This window comes from Schistocerca serialis, chromosome 3 (assembly GCF_023864345.2).
Source record: "Schistocerca serialis cubense isolate TAMUIC-IGC-003099 chromosome 3, iqSchSeri2.2, whole genome shotgun sequence".
In the NCBI taxonomy this organism is placed as follows: Eukaryota; Metazoa; Arthropoda; class Insecta; order Orthoptera; family Acrididae; genus Schistocerca; species Schistocerca serialis.
The window spans coordinates 367,071,896-367,093,860 of NC_064640.1; the positions used below are offsets into that span (position 1 = coordinate 367,071,896).

At 38.5% G+C, this 21,965-nt stretch overlaps 1 protein-coding gene across 1 annotated transcript in view; it reads left to right on the top strand.

Moving 5' to 3' along the window:
• The window catches only part of LOC126470185 (uncharacterized), a 130,990-nt gene that overhangs the window by 18,879 nt on the left and 90,146 nt on the right, over positions 1-21,965 (top strand). The window contains exons 3-4 of the mRNA XM_050097842.1: positions 840-3,972; positions 19,704-19,841. Coding sequence (XP_049953799.1) covers positions 840-3,972; positions 19,704-19,841 — 3,271 coding nt within the window. The remainder of the gene's footprint in view (positions 1-839; positions 3,973-19,703; positions 19,842-21,965) is intronic.

The following is a 21,965-nucleotide window of genomic DNA, read 5'->3' on the forward strand; positions in this document are numbered from 1 at the left end:
GAATTTTTGTTCTGATAATATTCTTTTTTTAACTGTGATGTCTTTATTATTTACTTTGCATAATTTTTTACTGATTTTACTCGTGTATGCCTCCTTTAAACACTTCGACTGTATTTAAAACTGTGAAATAAATCTTAATGAATTGTCACGGCTGTCAAAGAATGTTCTCATAAATGTTGTTTCAGTATTTTTGGTGTGTTCCAAATTTTCTGTGGAGGTCTACCACCATAGCTCAGAGTGGTTCTAAAAGTCTGTTCATCGCTTAATTTGTAAACTAAAAATGGTCCTGATATTCTGTGATAAGTTCTATATTTATGAGGATGTGATAGGATGATAAATACCTTGACAGTAATATTTCATATGGTATGGTTTATTTAGCTCCATGGAAGAATGAGCTTTTGAGTTGGAAGTCTGTTTGAATAAATATACTGCTTTCCATTAATAACATTATGTTCACATGTTCATCAAAGTTGTCATGTCACTGGAGTCACTGTGAGAAATAGTTATTGTTCCAATTCTCTACCTGTCATGGCCTTGCTGCTGACAGGTTATTAACTACTAATTACAAAAAAAAACAGCAAGAACTTCAGCATCATACCTATTAGCACCAATTCTGCTTAGACATCAGCAACCTTAAATGGAATAGTGGTAGCCTTCCTGAGAATCAGCTCATGCATATCACATTGATTTGCTGCTTTTTAAATTTTATTAATATCTTTATTTATTTGTTTATTTTATTGGTAACTGATGTTTAGTTGTTAATTGTTTTCTTTCTGTATTTAGTTGCTCATATGAAGAGTATTCTTGATTACATGACCTTTTTTCTTTTTCGTTTTTAGGACAGTTACAAGAGGAAGCAGTTCAGGTGCAAATTCTTGTCAAAAGAGCATTACCTTTAAGGAAACAGCATCTACAGAAAATTATACAGAAGCTGGAAAATCAACAACATCCATAACAGAATTAAAGAAACAGTATGAGTGCAAAGAGATCAAAGATTTAACTTTTAAAAAATGTGGTGGACATGAAGTGTGTGAAGAAAAGTGTAATAGGAAACCATTTTCATCGAAGAAGCAGGTTCTGACAAGACCACAAATTTTCCCTAAACCACAGACACCAATTAAATCAAAAAAGGTTATTGTGAACACTGAACCTCCTTCCCCTCAGAACTGTGTAAAGCGTGTTGTATCAGATACAGCAGTTGAGGAACTTAGTGAAACTTTTGTGCAAAAAGTCAAGATTCCAAACAAACATACCTCAAGTGCAGAGAGGTGCCTGGAATCAAAAAATGTAGAAGAGTTTTGTGTTAGAGCTGATACAGTTCCAAAAAGTGAAGTTGATTCCTATCATGTGTTACATATCAGAGCTCCAGTTGCAAATTTTGAGGAATTTGATTGTCTTCCGGAAAGTGACAGGCGAGATGTTCCAGTACGTCCCCCACGTTCTCCTAAAAATAAGGCGTTACAGGGAAATATATTTCTTAAGTGTATAGAGGGTACTTCATTTTTGAGCTCTAGGGATAAATTTATTTCATCAAGCCCTCCTGACATATTGCTCAAAAAATTTGACAACAGTGACACATGCAAAGTCAAACATCTTGAGGTGAAGGCAAAGAGCTCTAGTTTGGGAAGATTTTACACACGTCATTTAAGTGAGGTCCATAGTGTTAACATATCGCTAGATAAAAATGGTAAAACTCCTATACCACCCCCTAGGAGGAGAAGAAAATCAGTTACAGATGTTTTACCTACAAAGGAATTAGAAAGCAAACAGGATTTGTACAGCCGTATAAGTTTGATTAAACCCCAGAGAAGTTTTCCCGAATATGCCACTGTTAATTACAGTCAGAAAAAAAATCGCAAGAATAACTCAGAAGGTATTGTTTGTTCTAATGATAAAACAACTAGTATAAATCCAGAAAAGGATCCAAAACAAGAAACTACAGTTAATAGTTTTATTGATGACAGGCTCAACCTCCATGCCCTAAAGCACTTATTTGAAACTTGCAATCATCCAGATGTAACTCATTTATCCAAAGAAGCAGCTAGACCAAATACCAGTCATTCAGTAAAGAATGAAGTGCAGCTCAGTGAAATAGCAGCTGATATGGACACTACAGCAGCCACAACGTTTAGTGAAACATGTAGGTTAGATAAGGATGTTTCTTCAAATATAGATAATTCTGTGTTGTCTACAGAGTTTATCAAGTCAGATAACAAAGATAAAGGAACTGTCACACCAGAGAACTTTTCTGTGTGCAAATCTCGGTGTGAAGACTGTCCTCATTCTGGTGAGCAAGACGCTCCTAGAAACGAGATTAAGAAATCTAGTGCCCTCCCAAATGAAAGTGATATGTGTGCAACAAGTTTTCAAGAAAAATCGATGTCAGATGTACATGATAGTTCAAGTTCAAGTAAGGTAGAATGGGTGTCAGTGAATAGCTCTGTTCGCAATAGTTCAAATGAAATTGGGAAAAGGGTAGATGAAATTGACAGTTCTTCTTATAAACAAACTTGTGAGGAAAATATAAATCTGTTAAAGGAAAATAATGATGTCACTATATTACTGGAGAATTCTGTTGTTGACCATGTTGAAATCACTACATCACAGAAAATCTGCAGTGATGGTATTTCAAGTTTAGAAGTATGTCAGAGCTCATCTAATGTAGACACTGGTAAGGTATGTGCCATCAGCACTGTTTCAAACAGTACTGCATCTACTCAAGAAAAAACGGAGGCATCACCAGAACAGAAATTTAAGTACAGGAGTGCTGGAAGTGAGAAACTAATATTCAGATTACTGTCAGATGATTCATTAACTTCATCCACACCATCATTGCCGTGCAGTCTGACCCACCGGAACACAGCATTAAACAGGAAGCATGCACGGCGGCTGTCATGGAGCAGCTGCAGGGATCGTGTCAGAGCAATGAGGAATGAACCTAGGGGAAGAGGTAACAGTTTATCTCTGTGGTATGATGATGGTGACCTCTCAAGTGGAGCTTTAGCTGACCTAGACAGCTCAGACAACACAGCAAGGCAGAGTTCACTAGAAGATCTGTTCCAAGGGAGTGAATGTGATGTTGCTAAGAAGTCACCTCAGTGGAATGTGTATTCAAAGACTGAGAGAGGCTTGTTACCTAATGAAGATTGTGCATCTATATCAAGCAGCAGTCAAGACAATGAATACTCTCTGTCTTCTATGAAAGTTGTAGAGAGCTCTGCAGGTAGAAACTCAAAAGTTCCAGAACAGAATTACATGAAAGGTGATGCTCACTCAGACCAAGAAAAAACAGACATCACAGAAACAAGTCAGAACTCTGATTCTGAGGCAACTGGTCATTTTAGCAAGGGAGATGCAGTAAAACTTACATCATCTGAGCAGAAAGCCAATAAAGCATTTTTCATTGCCAAAGAACTTATGACATCAGAAAGAGTATTTATCAGTGTACTGAAACTTTTAAATGAAGATTTCCGACAGGCTTTGGAAATGACAAGAAAACAATATCAATTTCAAATAATCCCCGATGACGACTTCTGTAAGATATTTAATAGTTTGCCACAATTACAAAGCCTTAATGAGGATCTGCTGCACGATCTTGAATGCAGAATTGAAAATTGGCAATCTTCTAAAAAGATAGCGGATGTCATTGTAAGGAAAGGTCCATTCTTAAAACTGTATACCACATATATTCAGAATTTTGGAGCTCAGTGCAGTCATTTTGATGAATGTTGTCAAAAATATCCAAAATTTTCCAAATTAGTGAGAGACTTTGAAGCCTTGCCCATTTGCCAAAAACTTTCAATTAAGCATTTCATGTTAAAACCTGTCCAGCGAATACCACAGTACCGACTTCTACTTGAAGACTATTCCCGACAGCTGGATTCCTCCTCACCAGATTACGAGGATACCCAGAGAGCACTGAAAATTGTGTGTGATGTTGCAGACCATGCTAACAGAAGCATCAAATTGGGAGTAAGTTTCCTAATAATCTTAATAATACTAATAGCTTTCAGACAAATGATGACAACTGAAAACAAAAACTTTACCACATAAGTTGCATTAATCTTGTACTAAAAGTAGAAGCTTTTGTAACAAATTTTTTGTCAGTTATATGCTCTTGGTTTTTGAAAAGCATATGGTAAAATTTACAATACAGAAATTACAGCAATAATGTTAGATGTAAAATTTTCATAAGTTGTAGTCCACATGGACTTACTCTAAACAAGCTGTACCCATACAATTAAAAAAGTAAAAATACAATATCCCTTGCTAAGATTCATACTTCATGAGAATATATGTTAATTGTATGAGACATATAAGTAAACGTTTTTTCTGCTCAGCACCATTTTCAAAATGGTAAAGATCTGTGACATGTAATAAAGGGTGTCCCAGGAAGACTGGTCAATATTCAAGGAAATTACAGTAACAATCATTTGAAGTAAAAGTCTAGTAAAAATGGGCTCTAAAATTTATGCCTTAGGAGCTGTGAGAACTTGTTCAGTAGAAGTGATGTGTGTCACAGTAACAAGGATGAACAAGTGCTCATAGCTCTTAAGGTATGCATTTAAGAGCTCATGTTTATTTGCCTTTTTTGCTCTAAACGACCCTTCCTGTCATATCCCTGAATATTGGCCATTCCTCCTGGACACTCTGTATGGAGAGGGCCAAAAACACAATTCTCCTGTTTACAGTGACTGAGAGTATGTACTTGAAACTGTGCAAAATAAAGTAAGTGGAGAAAGTTTCACTTGCAAGGCAAGAAGTCTTAGGGATTCAAAAGGTGACATGGGTATGCTGATTATGTGTGCTGGTTATGTATGCTGGTTACATTCCACAAGTGACCTACAGAATATCAGTAACAGATGTTATAGCCTCGCATGGCAATTTAAGACATACTATGACCCTCCATATTGTGGATTAGGCCATTCAGTAGGCTTTCCTGTTATGGCTCTCATTGTCAGGGTAGTGCTCTCTGGAGGTCAGCAGTGGTCTGTCATGACAAAGTTACAAATGCAACCTTTCAGTCTGGAGCCTCCTGTGTGTGTTGTATCGTATTCAAGGCCAGGGAGCAAACTGACCACACTAGACAAACAGTGACCACTTGTTACAAATACTCATCTACCAGGCCAGCCCTGTGTGACTGAATGTTATCTATCATTCAGTAGGTGGAATCCAGTTCAACATGCATATTGAAGAAGGCACACTGCAGGATATTATCATTATAGACTGCACCATTAACAATACTCGTACGAAAGACATGTAATGAAATATATGCCTCTTCTTGCTGATCCTGATGAAAACATCTGCATCCCCTTGTTGGCACCATCCCATAATATTAGCTGGGTGCAACATACCCCAGAAGCATTACAGATAAACATGACAATCTTTCTGCAGGCTAAACTTTGATTATGCACTGTCCTTAGATTAATTCACATTGCGAGAGACACTTTATATGCTGGGTACATGGCGCCATTGTGTGTGTTTGGCGGTTTATCAAGCAACCCCTTGAAAGTGATAGAACTCCCTGGTGAGAGATCTGTGACCCAGAAGTTGCAACAAGATATCTAACAGTGGTAGATGATGTGTTGTTTGGACTTATTCAGGTATTTAAGGTAAGATAACTATCTTGGCACTGGGTTGTTGCATATGATAAACCTTGATTGTACATCTGCTCAGTATTTTTTACCTCGTGGAATTTCTGTAAACTGACGTTAGTTGATACTTGGCTCCTGGTCCACCTTTTATTGAATATGGTTGGCTTCATATATGTCAGTGACCTGACCATACACAATGTATCCATATGTGTTTGCCATGCATCTTATTTCCATACAGATCAAACTGATTCTCAAGAATGTTGCTATTTTGCTCGAGACTCTTGAGTGAAACAAATTCCTGTCCCCCCTTGGAAGCTTCTTGCATCTTCTAATTTTCTGTTTACAGTCTAGGATATTATCTTGGAGATTTTTGATTAGAAGTAACTGCTGTTGTGTTACACATGTTCAGTATCTTGGGTTTTGAAACAAACATTTGGTGTGTAGTTAATGTCCTTTTGCGCATCATATCAGTCGACACTTCTCTACAGGTAGATGTAAGACACTTCTCCACAAGTAGGTGTAATGTATTCAGTCTCATTGCACAAGGTGATTCTGTCAGGGAACATGTTTAAATTTCTCAGACTTCAGCCATTTAATACAGAACTAGCAGCATACACATAATTACTGTATTTGTGTTAGTGATACTGAAGCCAACCATGGGGATAGTGGAGTGGCTTCAGTGCAGGATGGCAGGTGGCTGAGGGTTGTGGCAAGGTTGCAGGCCAGTGGCAGCCCACATAACACACAGCTACCAAAATAAACCTTTTATTTTACTCAGACATTTGCACTCTGCTGATGTGGGGTGGCAAAAGCCCCTATCGGCACAAGTGGGGGGGGGGGGGGGGGGGCCACAGGGCCAGCAGGGGACAGCAAGTGCCCAGCTGGCTGGCTGTGGCATGCGTGTCCATGATTGCTAACACCAGTGCACAGTATGGGAGACACAGCTCAGTTACATGGGTCATGCTGCAAAACACGCATTATCAGTAGTGGACAGAATTCTTACAGTGGTAGCCAACTCCTTGGTGGACAACTGTGACCCAATGGGTGATGGTGGGATGTGCCGCAGCTGCTGCTATGATGGTATTGTTATTGGTGAAAGGCAGCTGCCATGCCTGAGACTTGATCCAGTGTCTTCCTGGGTGGGAGTCAGGCCTGCTGATGGAATGGACTTTTGATAGCCCTGTCGTGGCACGGCTCAAAGTCTGTAAAGTGGACTTATTGTTAGTGCAGGAGATAGGTATAGTGATGGAGGCCTGAACTTGTGACTACTGCTGGCAGCTTCATGATGTCCCCTTGTCTGCCATAGCCTCCATGTAGTAATGCTTGGCTGCGAATGATTTTGCTACAAAGTGATATCTCTTTAAGCAGGATAGCAATACACCTTTTATGCCGATGTGCTGTTTTCAGTCACATTCTTGGCATCACCACTGAAACCTGTTGGTGGAGAAATCTCTTTGCCTGTACTGCAACAAGTATCTTACTGCTGTGCTGCCCATTTTGCAGAGCCAAACCTAGCCTGTCTAACAATGAATAAACAGCCCTGTTACTGTAATTGGAATGTCTACATCACACACTTGCCAGGTGGCAGCAGCTGTTGCAATGCTTTACCTCCACACTCCCACATACTCCCATAGATTTATCCAAAAAACAGTAGTGCTGCTACATTACCCCCTTGAAGATCCAGACCCCTGAGTCTCCACATAGATCCAATCTACAGCCGAGATTCCCATGCCCAGTGAATGTTGTTTCACATTTTATGAAACAGGTTTCCATCACAAGAGTGTCTGGCAGCTTAAACCACATGGTTCTGAGACCCCATTAACCTACTAAGCTTACTATACTTACTCTTACACTACTAGACTACTTATGTACTACTCCACTGAATTAGTTCTCTTGGAACCCACATCACATTCTACCTTTACTTTTTTGCCCTGCTAGTTATGTGTCATTGGCAACTTCTCCCTCCCTCCCTCCCTCCCTCCCTCCCTCCCTCCATGCCCTCACATCCTGTTCCACAGCTTCTTCGTTTCCTCCTAAGCTCTAGGGAACACATTCATCATATGGAAATATATGTTCTTTACCATCTTAGCCACAACATCTGCAACATAACTATCAACAACTTTTAGTCTAAATTAGCATTATCATCTGCAGTTCCACACTGCATGTTGCAAATTTAGTTGGCAGATGCACTTGTGCATTTTGTCCAGGCTCTACGGCCTCTAAAAAACACCCATTATCTTGCAATGAGATAGATAGTGTGGCACTTGCATCACTCACTTTGCTATCCACACACTTATTCACTCTTGTACAGCCCACACTCATTCCTGCTACCCCGGCCTCCACAATTCCATATGATATCTAAGCTGGTACTTCTACAATACTCCCCATGCTTTTAACAACTTATTCCATGCATTGTGTAAACTCTCAGTAATTTGTATAATGTTGCCACTCCATTTAATAATTATCATAATCTTCCCACTCACAAACTTGTCCCACCAGTCACCAGATTCTCTGTTCTCTCCTCCACCTTTCCAGATTGATTGGGTTAACTATATTAACAGCTGTTGGACAAGTTGTGTGATCAGTCAGTCTATCTCCAGGACTGTCCCTCTTCCTGCCAATGTTCTCCATATGCCTCCTCTCTTTCCCTTCTATCCATCTTCTCCAAAATCTTCCTATTCCTCATGTCCCAAGGACAATTTTTAATCCACCAGTCATCAAACCCTCTCTGCTTCTTCTCCACATACTATGGAGTTTTGCAGTAAGCTGTTTCTTTCTCCCTATCCCGAAGTGCTTCCATTCTCAGACAGTTGGGTATTGTCCACTTCAGTTTTTAAAATTTTGAACACCTCATCTGAGGAGCCCCCTGTGGCATTGAAAATTTCTCTCACTGTGGTACTGACCATGACATTATTACCTTTTATCAATTACACACAGAAATGACAAGGACACTTAAACATACTTCAATCCTACACCTCTTACGTCTTTACATGCTTACATACTGAGCAACACTTGTTGTACACCTGTGTGCCTTACAGATGGTCCACAATACCGTGCATTTCTTGTGATTGGAATTATCATGACACCAGAGTATGACATTCAATGAAAATGTCAAAACAGGAACATGAAATCAGATTATGAGAACACTTAACTGTGACGCTATCATATTACTTCTTACTACAACCTAACTACTCTTGCCTGATTGGCTGCACATAATTATTATTTAGACATGGAAATGAGGACTAAATTTAGTTTCACCTCCTGAATTGTTACTCATGATTAACAGCTTATTTGCTACTAGACAGTGAGAGAGAGAGAGATCTCTTTTGTGTGATAACACCCACTGCAAAAACCAACATTCTTATTTCCTTATCCACAGAACCCCATCTGCATTTACCTGCCACATATTGAACCCACAAATACACGTTATACATCTGACCCACTGGTCTGCTGTGATACTCAAAGTCGACCAAAAACATTGCACCCGCCACATCGTATGTCAACAAAACTGCATCCCCGCAGAAGTGGAGTCGTATTCTTCATCCACAGGTGACAATTGTAAGCAGTGTCACTCTTTCTGCTGTCATCAAATGACGTGGTGACTGGGTGAAAGATTCCACTGCTGATACCAAATGAAGCTGATCCCGGGGGATTGTGGTGGCTTTGATGCAGGATGGCAGACAGCAGAGGGTTCTGTCAGGGTTGCAGGACAGTGTCGTCCCAGGGGAACACAGCATATTAAAGTAAATATGGTATTTTACTCAGTCATTTGCACTCTGCCGCCGATGCGGAGTAGTGACCACACCCCCCCCCCTTAGGGATGCAGTGGCCCCATGGCAAGTGCTAGCACCCAGCTGGCTGCTCTAAAACTCACCCAGGATTGCCGACACCTGTGCACAGTATGTGTCGCACAACCTGGCTACGTTAGTCGTGCCACAAGCACACAGCATGTCGAGGTTGCCGGAATTCTTGCAGTGATAGCTGGCTCCTTGGTGCAGTCAGGCCTCGCTGATGGGGTGGACCTGGGTAGCCCTGTCACGCTGTGGCACCAAGTCCAGATGTAGTGCAGGAGGCAGGTATGGTGACAGAGACCCTAACTCACGACTGCTGCATGCAGCATCATGGCATCCTCTTGTCCAGCATAGCCTATAGCCTCCATATTCCAATAGCACTGCTGGGCTGTAAATGATTTTACTACAGAGTGACAGCTATTTATACTGGATAGCAGCACACCTGTTAAGCCTACATGCCACTTCAAGTCGCATTCTTGAAAACACCATTGAAGCCCATTGGTGGAGAAACCCCCTTGCCTGTACTGCAGGAACCATATCCTATCGCTGTACATACATACATACATACATTCATTCATAGATACATTAATCCTTGTTCCATAGGTCATGAATGCATTTCATAATGATGTGGAACGTGTTGCTGTAACGTAAGTTTTCTTTACCTAAAATAATTAATTAATTTTTTTACAGTTACTACTTCATATCTAAAAAATAATCTATTGAGTAGAAGGAGTTGTCATTCAGAAATTCTTTTAAATGTTGGTTGGCTATCTGTCAGACTCTTAATGCTGTTTGGCAAATGTCCAAAGATTTTTGTGGCAACATAATTCACCCCTTTGCCAAAGTGAGATTTAATCCAGAATAGTGAAGATCATCCTTTCTTCTAGTGTTGTAGCTATGCACTTCACTGTTATTTTTGAATTGGGATGGGTTATTAATGACAAATTTCATAAATGAATATATGTATTGCGAAGGTACTGTGAATATCCCAAGTTCCTTAAATAAATGTCTGCAAGGTGATCTTGGGTGGGCTCCAGCTATTATTCTGATTACAAGCTTTTGTACAATGAATTGCCCCAAAATATGATGCTATAGGAAACCAGTGAATGAAAATGGGCATAATGGGCTAATTTACTGACGTGACATGTTTATCACCAAAATTTGCAATAACCCTAATACCATAAGTAGCTGAACCTAACCATTTCAGCAATTCATTTATGTGTTTCCTCCCATTCAATTTCTCTTCAATGCCCACACCCAGAAATTTTGAATATTCTGCCTTAGCAGCAGACTTCTGTTCATAGTCAATGTTTATCAGTGGTGTTATGCCATTTACGGTACAGAATTGTATAAACTGTGTTTTCCCAAAATATATTAAGAACAATAAGGGACACAAGACTGAACCCTGTGGGATACCATTCTTGATTTACCCCCCCCCCCCCCCCCCCCCCCAGTTAGAGGACTCTGCTGATTTTTGCAGCCCATCTGTACTGTTAATTTCCATCTTCTGCATTCTTCAGTTAAGTATGAATTAAACCATTTGCGCACTGTCCCACTCATACCACAATACTTAAGCTAATCTAGAAGAATTTCATGATTCACACAATCAAAAGCCTTTGAGAGATCACAAAATATCACAATGGGTGATGTTCGGTTATTAATTGCATTTAATATTTGGTCAGTGAAAGCAGATGTAGCATTTTCTGTTGAAAAGCCTTTCTGTAAACCAAACTGACATTTTGTTAGTACTTTATGTTTAGAAATATGTGATGCTATGCTTGAATACATTGCTTTTTCAAGAATTCTGGATAAAGCTGTCAGAAGTGAGATTGGGCGGTAGTTGTTAGCATCAGACCTATTCCCTTTTTTATGCAATGGCTTAACAATAGCGTATTTCAGTCTATTTGGAAAAATGCCCTGTTTCAGTGAGCTACTACATATGTGGCTGAGAATCCTACTTATTTGTTGGAAACAAGCTTGTAGTACTGTTGGAAATGCCATCAATTCCATGTGAGCTTTTACTTTTGAGTGAATTTATTATTTTCCTGATTTCAGTAGGAGAGATGGGTTGAATTTCAGTTTTATCAAGGTGCATAGGTATTGCCTCTTTCGTATACTGCCTTGCATTTTCTAATGAATAGCTGGATCATATTTTCTGTACAACATTTATAAAATGATTCTACTTCTGACTTCTTGTTCACAAACTTTTCATTGAGTGTGATAGAAATACACTCTTTGTGTGCTCTTAGTTGCCCTGTTTCCCTTTTAACAATATTCCAAATAGTTTTAATTTTGGTATTAGATGTGCTAATCTCAGACATAATGCACTTACTTCTGGACTTTTTAATAACTTTTCTTAATACAGTGCAGTAGTTTTTATAATGTTTCACTGTTTCGTGGTGATTACTCCTCCTAGCTATAAGATATACTTCCCTTTTCTCTTTACAAGATATTTTATCCCTTTTGTAAGCCATTGCTTTTTACATGGTTTCTTAAAATTATATTCCACTGTTTTCTTAGGGAAACTGTTTTCAGGTACACTCACAAAGGCATCATGAAATAGGTTAAATTTTTAAATTAGCATCAGGTTCCCTGTACATCCCATCCCAGTCCAACTGTTGCAAGCATTCCCTAAAATTTTCAATTGTTAAATCATTAATTGACTGCACTATTTTGGAGGACTCCTTTCATTACTGTATGGAGCTATATCATATACAGTAACTAGCTGTACTTCATGATCAGACCGACCATTCTCAACAGAAAAAGTTTTTATTTGGTTAAATTTGTCTTGGTCTATGAAAACATTATCTATCAGTGTGCTGCTTTCCTGTACCACCTGAGTAGGAAAATCAGCAACGGTTGTCAAATTGAAAGAACCAGGTAATACTTCAAGGTCAAGCTTCCTATCGGACCGTTCTAGAAAATCTACATTGAAATCCCCATACGCAATAATTTGCTTTCCCCTATATGGCAGATAGCACAACAAAGAATCCAAGTTTTTCAAAACTAGTTGAAAATTTTCCATTTCATTATCTGTGAAATGATTACTAATATTATTTGCAAGGTCTTTAATATACACCATTAACAGCAAGGTTCCCAACACACTTGTGGGGCACTCTGTTATTTCTTCATGTGTCAATGACTTTCCATTCAAGTTAATGTGGTGCACTCTCCCTACCAATAAATCCTCAGTCCAGTTCAAATTTTGCTTGATATCATATATGATTGTACTTTTCATAATAAATGTAAGTGTGGTACTGAATCAAATGCTTTTTGTAAATCAGAAAATACTGCGCCTGCCTGAACGCCTTGATCCATGGCTTTCAGGATATTGTGTAAGAAAAGTGTGAATTGGGTTCCACATGATAATTGTTTTTTGAATCCATGCTGATTGACTTGGAGGATGTCATTCTGTTAGAGATACCTTTTTACGTTTGATATCAGAAAATGTCCAAAGATTCTAAAACATATCTATGTCATTGGATGGTAGTTTTGTGGATCGCTTCTGTTGCCCTTCTTGTAGACAGTCGTGACCTGTGCTTTCTTCCAATTACTGAGCACTGTTTTTTGTTCTAGGGATCAATGGTAGATTATACTTCAAAGAGTGGCTAGCTCAACCACAGTACTTGGCAAGATTCTCATAGGGATGCCATTGAGCCCTGAAGCTTAACACTAGTGCCACTAGTATCTATATCACTCATCTTTGCAGTGATGTGACAATTAAATTGAGGCAGTAACCCTCGATTTCCATATGTAAAGGAACATTTGAAAACCAAATTCAGTGTTTCTGATTTTGCTTTACTACTTAGTTTGTCTCTGGCTTGTGCACGAGTGTCTGGACATATTACACACCACTTCTGAAGCTCAAATGTGTAAATCCTGCCCCACATATTAGTCGTGTGTCTGTTTGACGTGTGTAGGCAAGCAAAATAGGCTTTTTCTCTTCGTGAAGTAATACTGAACATTACACAGTAGAGTGTAGAAACAAAATCATCTACAGCTATATACATACTCTCAGAGACATTGCACTGGGCATTGTGGAGGGTACTTGTGCTGTTTTCAAAGTAATTCCCTTTCTTTTCCACTCAAAGATTGCGCAAGAGAAAAATGATGGCCTGAATGCTTCTGTATGAGTCCCAATATCCATTATTTTGTTATTACAGTCCGAGCACTAGAGGAATGTTAGAGACAGTATAATCATTCTGCTGTGTGTTGCAAATGCGGGTTCTCTAATTTCCTCAACATCATTCTGTGAAAAAATAGTCTTTTTTTCTCATAGGATCCCCATCTATCCTCATGGAGTAATTCTGTATCACTCTTGTACTAATCAAACCAAACAGTAGTGGCTCTATGAGAGTGAGTTTTGAATTACTTCAATGACTTTCTTTAATCCAACCTGTTGGGGATTGCAGATCCTGAATACTTGAGCAGTATTCAGGAAAAGATTGCCCAAGTGTTCGGTATGTGGTCTATCAGGTTTCAAGGAATCAATCTTGTCTTCAAGTATACCTGTAAGTTAAAATAAATAATATCGCCAAAGTGCAAGACCATAAGCATGTAAACAGTATGAGAGAAAAAGGATAATTGGGGTCACATAAACCCACATTATTGAATATACCTAAGAGTATAAATTATGGGTCAAGGTGTCCATGTCAAAGTTAACTTAAAAGGCTCATCAGATTGAATGCCCAAATGTGTCCACATAACAAGCACATTTCAACTGCAATTGATGTAAGTCATCCATATCGTGAATGTGCCAGCAATGGTGCATGGCGTCTAAATAAACCAAATAAATCAACATTTGACACTGTGTAGAAGGCAGAACTATGTAACACGTAGCTGCACTTAACGAAGTGACCAACCTCTCAAATGTTTATGAATTGCTGTCATTGCCAGGCAGCACTTAGATAGCATGTAAGTGGAACAATGAAACTGCAGTTCCAAGTATCATTAACTGAGAAACCAAAATAACCTGCAACACTGTGTTAGTGCACTGCAGCTAATACTTATGAAAGACTTTTACAGAGCGCCAATGTGTTCCATGTGTCAGTGGAAACAGAACTGAGCAGTGGCGCTACGGGTTGCACCCTTGTAAACACAGCATAAGCAGCTCACATTACAAACTGAAATGTAACTAGGATTAGTGTTAGAGGCACAACAAAAATTAGAAATTGGAACTGGCTGTAGATAACAGCTCAAAGTAATATTGTCACATGTACGAGAGATGTTCGCCCTTAAAGAAAAATAGTCCATGAAGACCATAGTTAAAACAGAACATGTAGTAAATGTGGATTAAAAATAATAGAACCACAGCACACACACCCTCATAGCTTAATACTATTGACACACATTCGCTCAATACCAAACACGCATATAGAATATAAATTGGTATGTGCTGAAGTTAGCATTACTACATAAGTTACAGTAAAGGAGCTATCATCACAAATAAAACACTAGGCCAACTGATTAAAAAAGTATATACAGTTATAGCAATAAAACATATAAACACTAGGTCCCAGGGACTGGGGCAGCACTATGGTATAACACCAACAGCCAGTTAGCTACAGACAGTAATGGGCTATTGAAAGCACTGTACAAAATTATTCAGTATATTCTCAAGCATAAGCTCTGTATTTATCCTAAGGCTATTGCACTGATTATACTAGCAAAGATCAAGGTTTTTTAAATGCAAAACTAGTAATCCTGACACTTCTGTTAACAAACAAATAGAGCTTACGCATAAAAAATATTGAATAATTTTGTGCAATGCTTTCAGTAGCCCATTACTGACTATCTAACTTGGGCTGCTGGCACTATACCAAAAACATACAACAGTGACTGGACCTAGAGTTTTTAATGTGTTTTATTGCTATATTGCCCATTTATTGTATATTGGTCTCCTTTTCCTCTTGGAAAATAATTTCAACTTTTACCTCGTGAGATGCGTCACAATTTGGCATTTCTGTTATGTTTGGGCCTCTTTGCCACTGGTTCTAAATTGTGACATTGTTGTTCATTATGCTTCTTGTTTTTTTTTATATATATATGCTTTTTAATTAGCTGGCCTAGTGTTTTATTCGTGACGATAGCTCCTTACTGTAATTTATGTAGTAATGCTAACTTCAGCGCATACCAATTTATATTCTGCATGTGTTCCATATTGAGTGATTGTTTGTCATTAGTATTAAGCTGCGAGTGTGTGTGTTCTGTGGTTCTATTGTTTTTAGGTCAGGTTTACTATATGTTCCATTAACTGTGATCACAATCCATTATTTTTCTGTAAGGGTGAACATCTCTTGTACATGTGCCATTATTACTTTTGGCTGTTTACCTATAGCCAGTTCTAACTACCAATTTTCATTGTGTCTCCAACACTAACCCTGGTTACACTTCAGTCTGTAATGTGTGCTTCTTACGCTGTGTCTATGAGGCTGTGACCCATAGTGCCACTGCTCAATTCTCATTCCATTGACAGATGGGACACATCGGCGCTCTGTAAAAGTATTTCATAAGTGTTAGGTGCAGTGTGCTAGCATAGTGTTGCAGGTGTTTCAATTTCTCTGCTAATGATACTTGGAAAAGCAGTTTCCTTGTTTCACTTACATGTTATCTGTGTGCTGCCTTCCAATGACAGCACATCATAAACATTTGTTTGGTTGGTCATTTTGTAAGCTAGCTACATGTTACATAGTTTTTAGCCTGCTATTTTCAGCCTTCTGCCTCCCATCTGGCTTTATTTGATTGCTTTAGACTCTATGCCCTATCGCTAGCATTTTCAGACTGTGGAAGACTTATGTCAGTTGCAGTTGAAATGTGCATGTTGCGTGCGTACATTTACGTATTCAGTCTGACGAGTCCTGTACAGCTGATTTGTTACCTCACAAGTTAGCTTTGACATAAATGCATCAACCTTCTATTTATAGGTATGCATGATGGTGTGCATTTTTCTAATCCCCAGTTATGTTTTTTCTCCAGTTTTGTTTGCATGTGTATGGTCCTGCAGTTTGGAGGAATTATTTATTTTACTTACAGATACACCTGAAAAGAGGGCTGAGTCCCTGAAAATTGGTAGTGTAAGGACTCCAGTCAATAAACAAAAGTAAATCTGTAATGTACATTTCGTCTAGATAGCTGTGCTGTGAATAATCATTCTGATCAGTGCACACCCAAACTGACAGATCATTTATGTGCGTGTATGGAAACAAGAAGAAAAATTTATATATGGCTGGCTGCAATTATCGCTATTTATTTTTTATTAATATACAGTCACAGTTAGTGGTGTAAAATGCCTGGGAATTTATAAGTTGGAACAAATGCCAAGGATAAATGCGTGGGCAAATGCCCAAAATGCCCAGACAATTATGCATTTTAAAGATGAATTGGCAAGTGGCGCTTATAAAAAATTTTGTTCTAATATTTTGTATTGGAAAAGGTGTTTTGTGACACTGCTTTTTTAGTGGTTTGCTAACCAAGTTGAAAAAGATACTTGAAAGTTAGGGCAAAGTTCTTAGGGAAAACAAATTGGACTGTAAATATAACTTTTTAGATCTTTAATGGGGTCAGTTCTTGGGGTAGGGCATAACAAAAGAAGAAAGCAACACTCAAGTTTAAAAGTATTTTTGAAATAAAGTATAGCTTAAATTAAGCAGCTAGCCTGTAGGTAGTATGTTTACTTATATTATACTACAGCAAAAAAAATTAAAAAATTGTTGTCAGTTTCTTGATCTTCATAAGATGAAGAAGAATCATCAAGTTCTGACTCTGCCCCAGATTCTCCTGAATCTTATTCCTTGTTGACCATTGGGTTCCTTTCCATTTTGTCTTTGCAAGTGCTGAAGGAATGCTCTGTCACTGCAGATTTAACTGATGTGCCCAGAATTTCTATGGCAGCTTCTGCAAATTCACAAGTTCCTTGTAAACCTCACCACCACAATGAAGGATTTACATGATGATTTTTATCTTCCTGAGGGAGAGGACTCACTCCTTCCCACATACTTTGTCTGGATCCTATTCCTTGTTTGTCCCTATAAGAAATTCTCTCTATCCTGAATAACATTTAGTCCAGTGTTCTTTGCTGTGCCACAAACAAAGCTTGTTGCATCAAACACCTCAAAATGCTTCAGGTTACTACCTTGTACTGCTGGATCAGGAAGATAAGCTGCAAGGTGTGCATTCATTCTTTTGTTATTAAACTCGTGCTAATGTCATTATTTTATCATCACAGCAGTGCACTCATGAAAAGGTAGATAAAAGAAAGGATCAGAACAGAAAACTATAATCTGTCTCGTATGTTGCTCTCCCCCCTCCCCCACTGAAAGCAGTTTAACATTTAAGAATAAATTTATCATCAAGAAACACGTGTCAATTGTTTAGTACATTGAGTAATAATTTTGTTATCAATGATCATTCTTCAATAATATTCAGAGATTTAACATGGGCTATAAAATGCATTATATTACAAAGCGATGACTTAAGGACAATGTTTTTTTATACCAGCTTATCACTACACAGTTGTTTAATGTGTGTGTGTGTGTGTGTGTGTGTGTGTGTGTGTGTGTGTGTGGCTGCGACAGAGAGAAACCAAGAGTGGAGAGTAGATCTGGTAATATTATAAATGATAAGCAGCTGTGAGCAACATGCGCCATTCCTTGGTACAGCAAGTTGTAATTCTAGTTTAAAAAGGAAAAAAAAAAATGCTTCTCTCTTCTTTCCTTTTGTTCTTAGTAATAAATGAATGACATACATAGGATTAAGTGAAAACAGTTTTTAATATCAGGAATATCATACCATCCCTTATTTTAATTGGTAAATTGTACATTCTAGCAGTAAAAACTTTAAAAGGTACTTTTTTTTATAAATACCCAGATTTTTGGCCATTTAAAACTGCTTTGGGCAAATTCCCAGGCAAATGACCATTTATAAATGTCCTACCAAGTTAGGCATTTAAACCCTGGAGATCTCATGACAACTTGAGTTTTTTTTTCTGATGTGATATTATCTCTGTATTAAGTGGGTATGGCACTCTGTATCACTAGAATAGAATTTCATGAAAATTTAAACCCATGTAGAATAAATAAATTATTGGAAAAAGAGACTGTATTTTACCAGCACTCTGAAATGTCATCTCCGTCTAGGTACACTATTTTCCAGACAAGAATTTTGCTGGAGATACAAATTCTCTCTCTATTAACAATCCCAAGACATGCTCATATACAGTTGAATTGTCTGTATCATATATGTAATAATGTAAAGAAATTTTATGATAGACAAAACTGGGTAATTATAATGTGATTTTAATAACTGCGTGTTTCAATTAGAAAATTGTCTCCTCAGTGGTAATACATTTAGAACTTTTTTTAATATGAAGTTCTCTGTTTAAAAAGAGGGTGAAATGTCATTGTGGGTACATGAAATAGCTCTCAATGGCCACATAAGTGGAGCAACATCACTGCATTGTAAAATATTTAAACATCTGTGAGCATGACATGTCATAGTTACAAAAAAGTTAGAGATTTTGTTGAGGAAATGCAGATTGCCACAACATTATTTTAAAATTTTCAGTTTAACTGTAAGAAATATTTGCTGCTTCACTGCAGTTTTACGTTATTGCAGAATGACAGTCTGCAGATTATCACATAATATCTGGATTCAAAGTATCCCAATAGGTATTCATAATGCTATTCACACTTTATCTGATACATGCTTTTTAATTTTAACATGCTTGTTTAGTACCCAGAATTATCATTAAATCTTACATTTCCAGTGTTCAGCTACACGGATTGCTTTATTGTTTGCTGCAGGAAGAATATTATACATAAATGACATGTCAGTATGATTGCACTCTGTCTGTCATCAGCTGCAACAGTTAATAGCATTTAATAATACCTGAATATCTGTTCCATTCAATGTACTGCTAGTTCTGTGAATCAGCTTCAGCGTGTTTTGGTGGTCCTTGTATGTTGTTGGAAATGACATGCCCAATTGTACTTTGTTGCAGATGTGTCTTCTCCTATACTCCTTTTCGTTGAATCCAAATCAATTGATGTAACTTTGTGAAGAATAGTTGGAATGTTTGTGAGATTTTTGAAAATATTTTGGCAGGCAGTTGGCTTTCAACTTTAGAGTATTTAAGCTCTTCCATAGAGCATATGGCGCTCTGTCTCATTCTGTGTTGGTAAAAAGGTTGTAATAGCATCCAAGTGCCAATTTACGATTAAAGAGTGCTGTTCGGCTACTGTTGTTAAGTTCAGTGTATAATATGCTTTCTTGTCAAACATGTATTTCTTATTTGTAAAGTTATTTTTTTTATGTTGCCCAGGATCATTTAAGTAAATTACTTCAGCTCCAAGCTCAACTGAATAATTATGAAATAATCAAGCCAGGCAGAATATTTCTGAAGGAGGGTGAACTCTTAAAGTTGTCAAGAAAGGACAGTCAGCCACGATATTTCATTCTGGTAAGTGTGAAATTACTTTTACTATTGTATACACAAGTGTGAAATTGTTTTAATTACAGACACAGAATAGCTAAATATATGCTAAAGAGAATAATCAGGCTATTTTCTGTTTGGTGTAATTTTTATTTAGTCCCTGAAATTTATTGAATAATTATTTCACTTAATTCTAAGATATCAGCAATGACAATTAGAAATGTTCAGTGATCAGCATTATTTACAAAATATTTGTTCTGGGTTTAAGCCTTGATGTTTCAATGTTGATAATGACATTTTTGAACTATTGTAACATCAGCATTAAAGACTTGATATTGACCTTTGGTATAGGCAAAAAAAAAAAGATGCAGTGTTTGAAGCCTCAATTCAAGCAATGTTGAGTTCCAGTTATTGAAATATGTCATGTCAGAGCCACAATTAAGTCCAAAACCAAATGCAGAGTCATCAGTGAAGTGCAACACTTAACCACTATCGGCTATCTACACTACTGGCCATTAAAATTGCTACACCACGAAGATGACGTGCTACAGACGCAAAATTTAACTGACAGGGAGAAGATGCTGTGGTATGTAAATGATTAGCCTTTCAGAGCATTCACAAAAGGTTGGCTCCGGTGGCAACACCTACAACGTGCTGACATGAGGAAAGTTTCCAACAGATTTCTCATCCACAAACAGCAGTTGACCGGTGTTGCCTGGTGAAATGTTGTGATGCCTTGTGTAAGAGGAGAAATGCGTACAGTCACGTTTCCAACTTTGATAAAGGTCAGATTCTAGCCTATCGCAATTGCGGTTTATCGTATCACGACATTGCTGCTCGCATTGGTTGAGATCCAATGACTGTTAGCAGAATATGGAATCGGTGGGTTCAGGAGGATTATACGGAACGCCGTGCTGGATCCCAACGGCCTTGTATCACTAGCAGTCGAGATAACAGGCATCTTATCCGCATGACTGTAACGGATCGTGCAGCCATGTCTCAACAGATGGGGATGTTTGCAAGACAACAACCGTCTGCACGAACAGTTAGATGACGTTTGCAGCAGCATGGACTATCAGCTTGGAGACCATGGCTGCGGTTACCCTTGACGCAGCATCACAGACAGGAGCGCCTGCTATGGTGTACTCAACAACGAACCTGGGTGCACGAATGGCAAAATGTCATTTTTTCAGATCAATCCAGGTTCTGTTTACAGCATCATGATGGTCCCATCTGTGTTTGACGACAATCGCGATGAACGCACATTCTAAGTGTGTATTTGTCATCGCCATATAGGCGTATCACCCGGCGTGATGGTATGGGGTGCAACTGGTTACACATCTCGGTCACCTCTTGTTCGCATTGATGGCACTTTGAACAGGGGACGTTACATTTCAGATGTTTTATGACCCATGGCTCTACCCTTCATTCGATCCCTGCGAAACCCTACATTTCAGCAGGATAATTCACGACCGCATGTCGCAGGTCCTGTACGGGCCTTTCTGGATACAGAAAATATTCGACTGCTGCCCTGGCCAGCACATTCTCTAGATCTCTCACCAATTGAAAACGTCTGGTCAATGGTGGCCGAGCAACTGGCTCGTCACAATACACCAGTCACCACTCTTGATGAACTGTAGTATCGTGTTGAAGCTGCAAGGGCAGCTGTACCTGTACACGCCATCCAAGCTCTGTTTGACTCAATGCCCAGGTGTATCAAGGCTGTTATTACTGCCAGAGGTGGTTGTTCTGGGTACTGATTTCTCAGGATCTATGCACCCAAATTGTGTGAAAATGTAATCACATGTCAGCTCTAGTATAATATACAGGGTGTTTCAAAAATGACCGGTATATTTGAAACGGCAATAAAAACTAAACGAGCAGCGATAGAAATACACCGTTTGTTGCAATATGCTTGGGACAACAGTACATTTTCAGGCGGACAAACTTTCGAAATTACAGTAGTTAACAATTTTCAACAACAGATGGCGCTGCAAGTGATGTGAAAGATATAGAAGACAACGCAGTCTGTGGGTGCGCCATTCTGTACGTTGTCTTTCTGCTGTAAGCGTGTGCTGTTCACAACGTGCAAGTGTGCTGTAGACAACATGGTTTATTCCTTAGAACAGAGGATTTTTCTGGTGTTGGAAT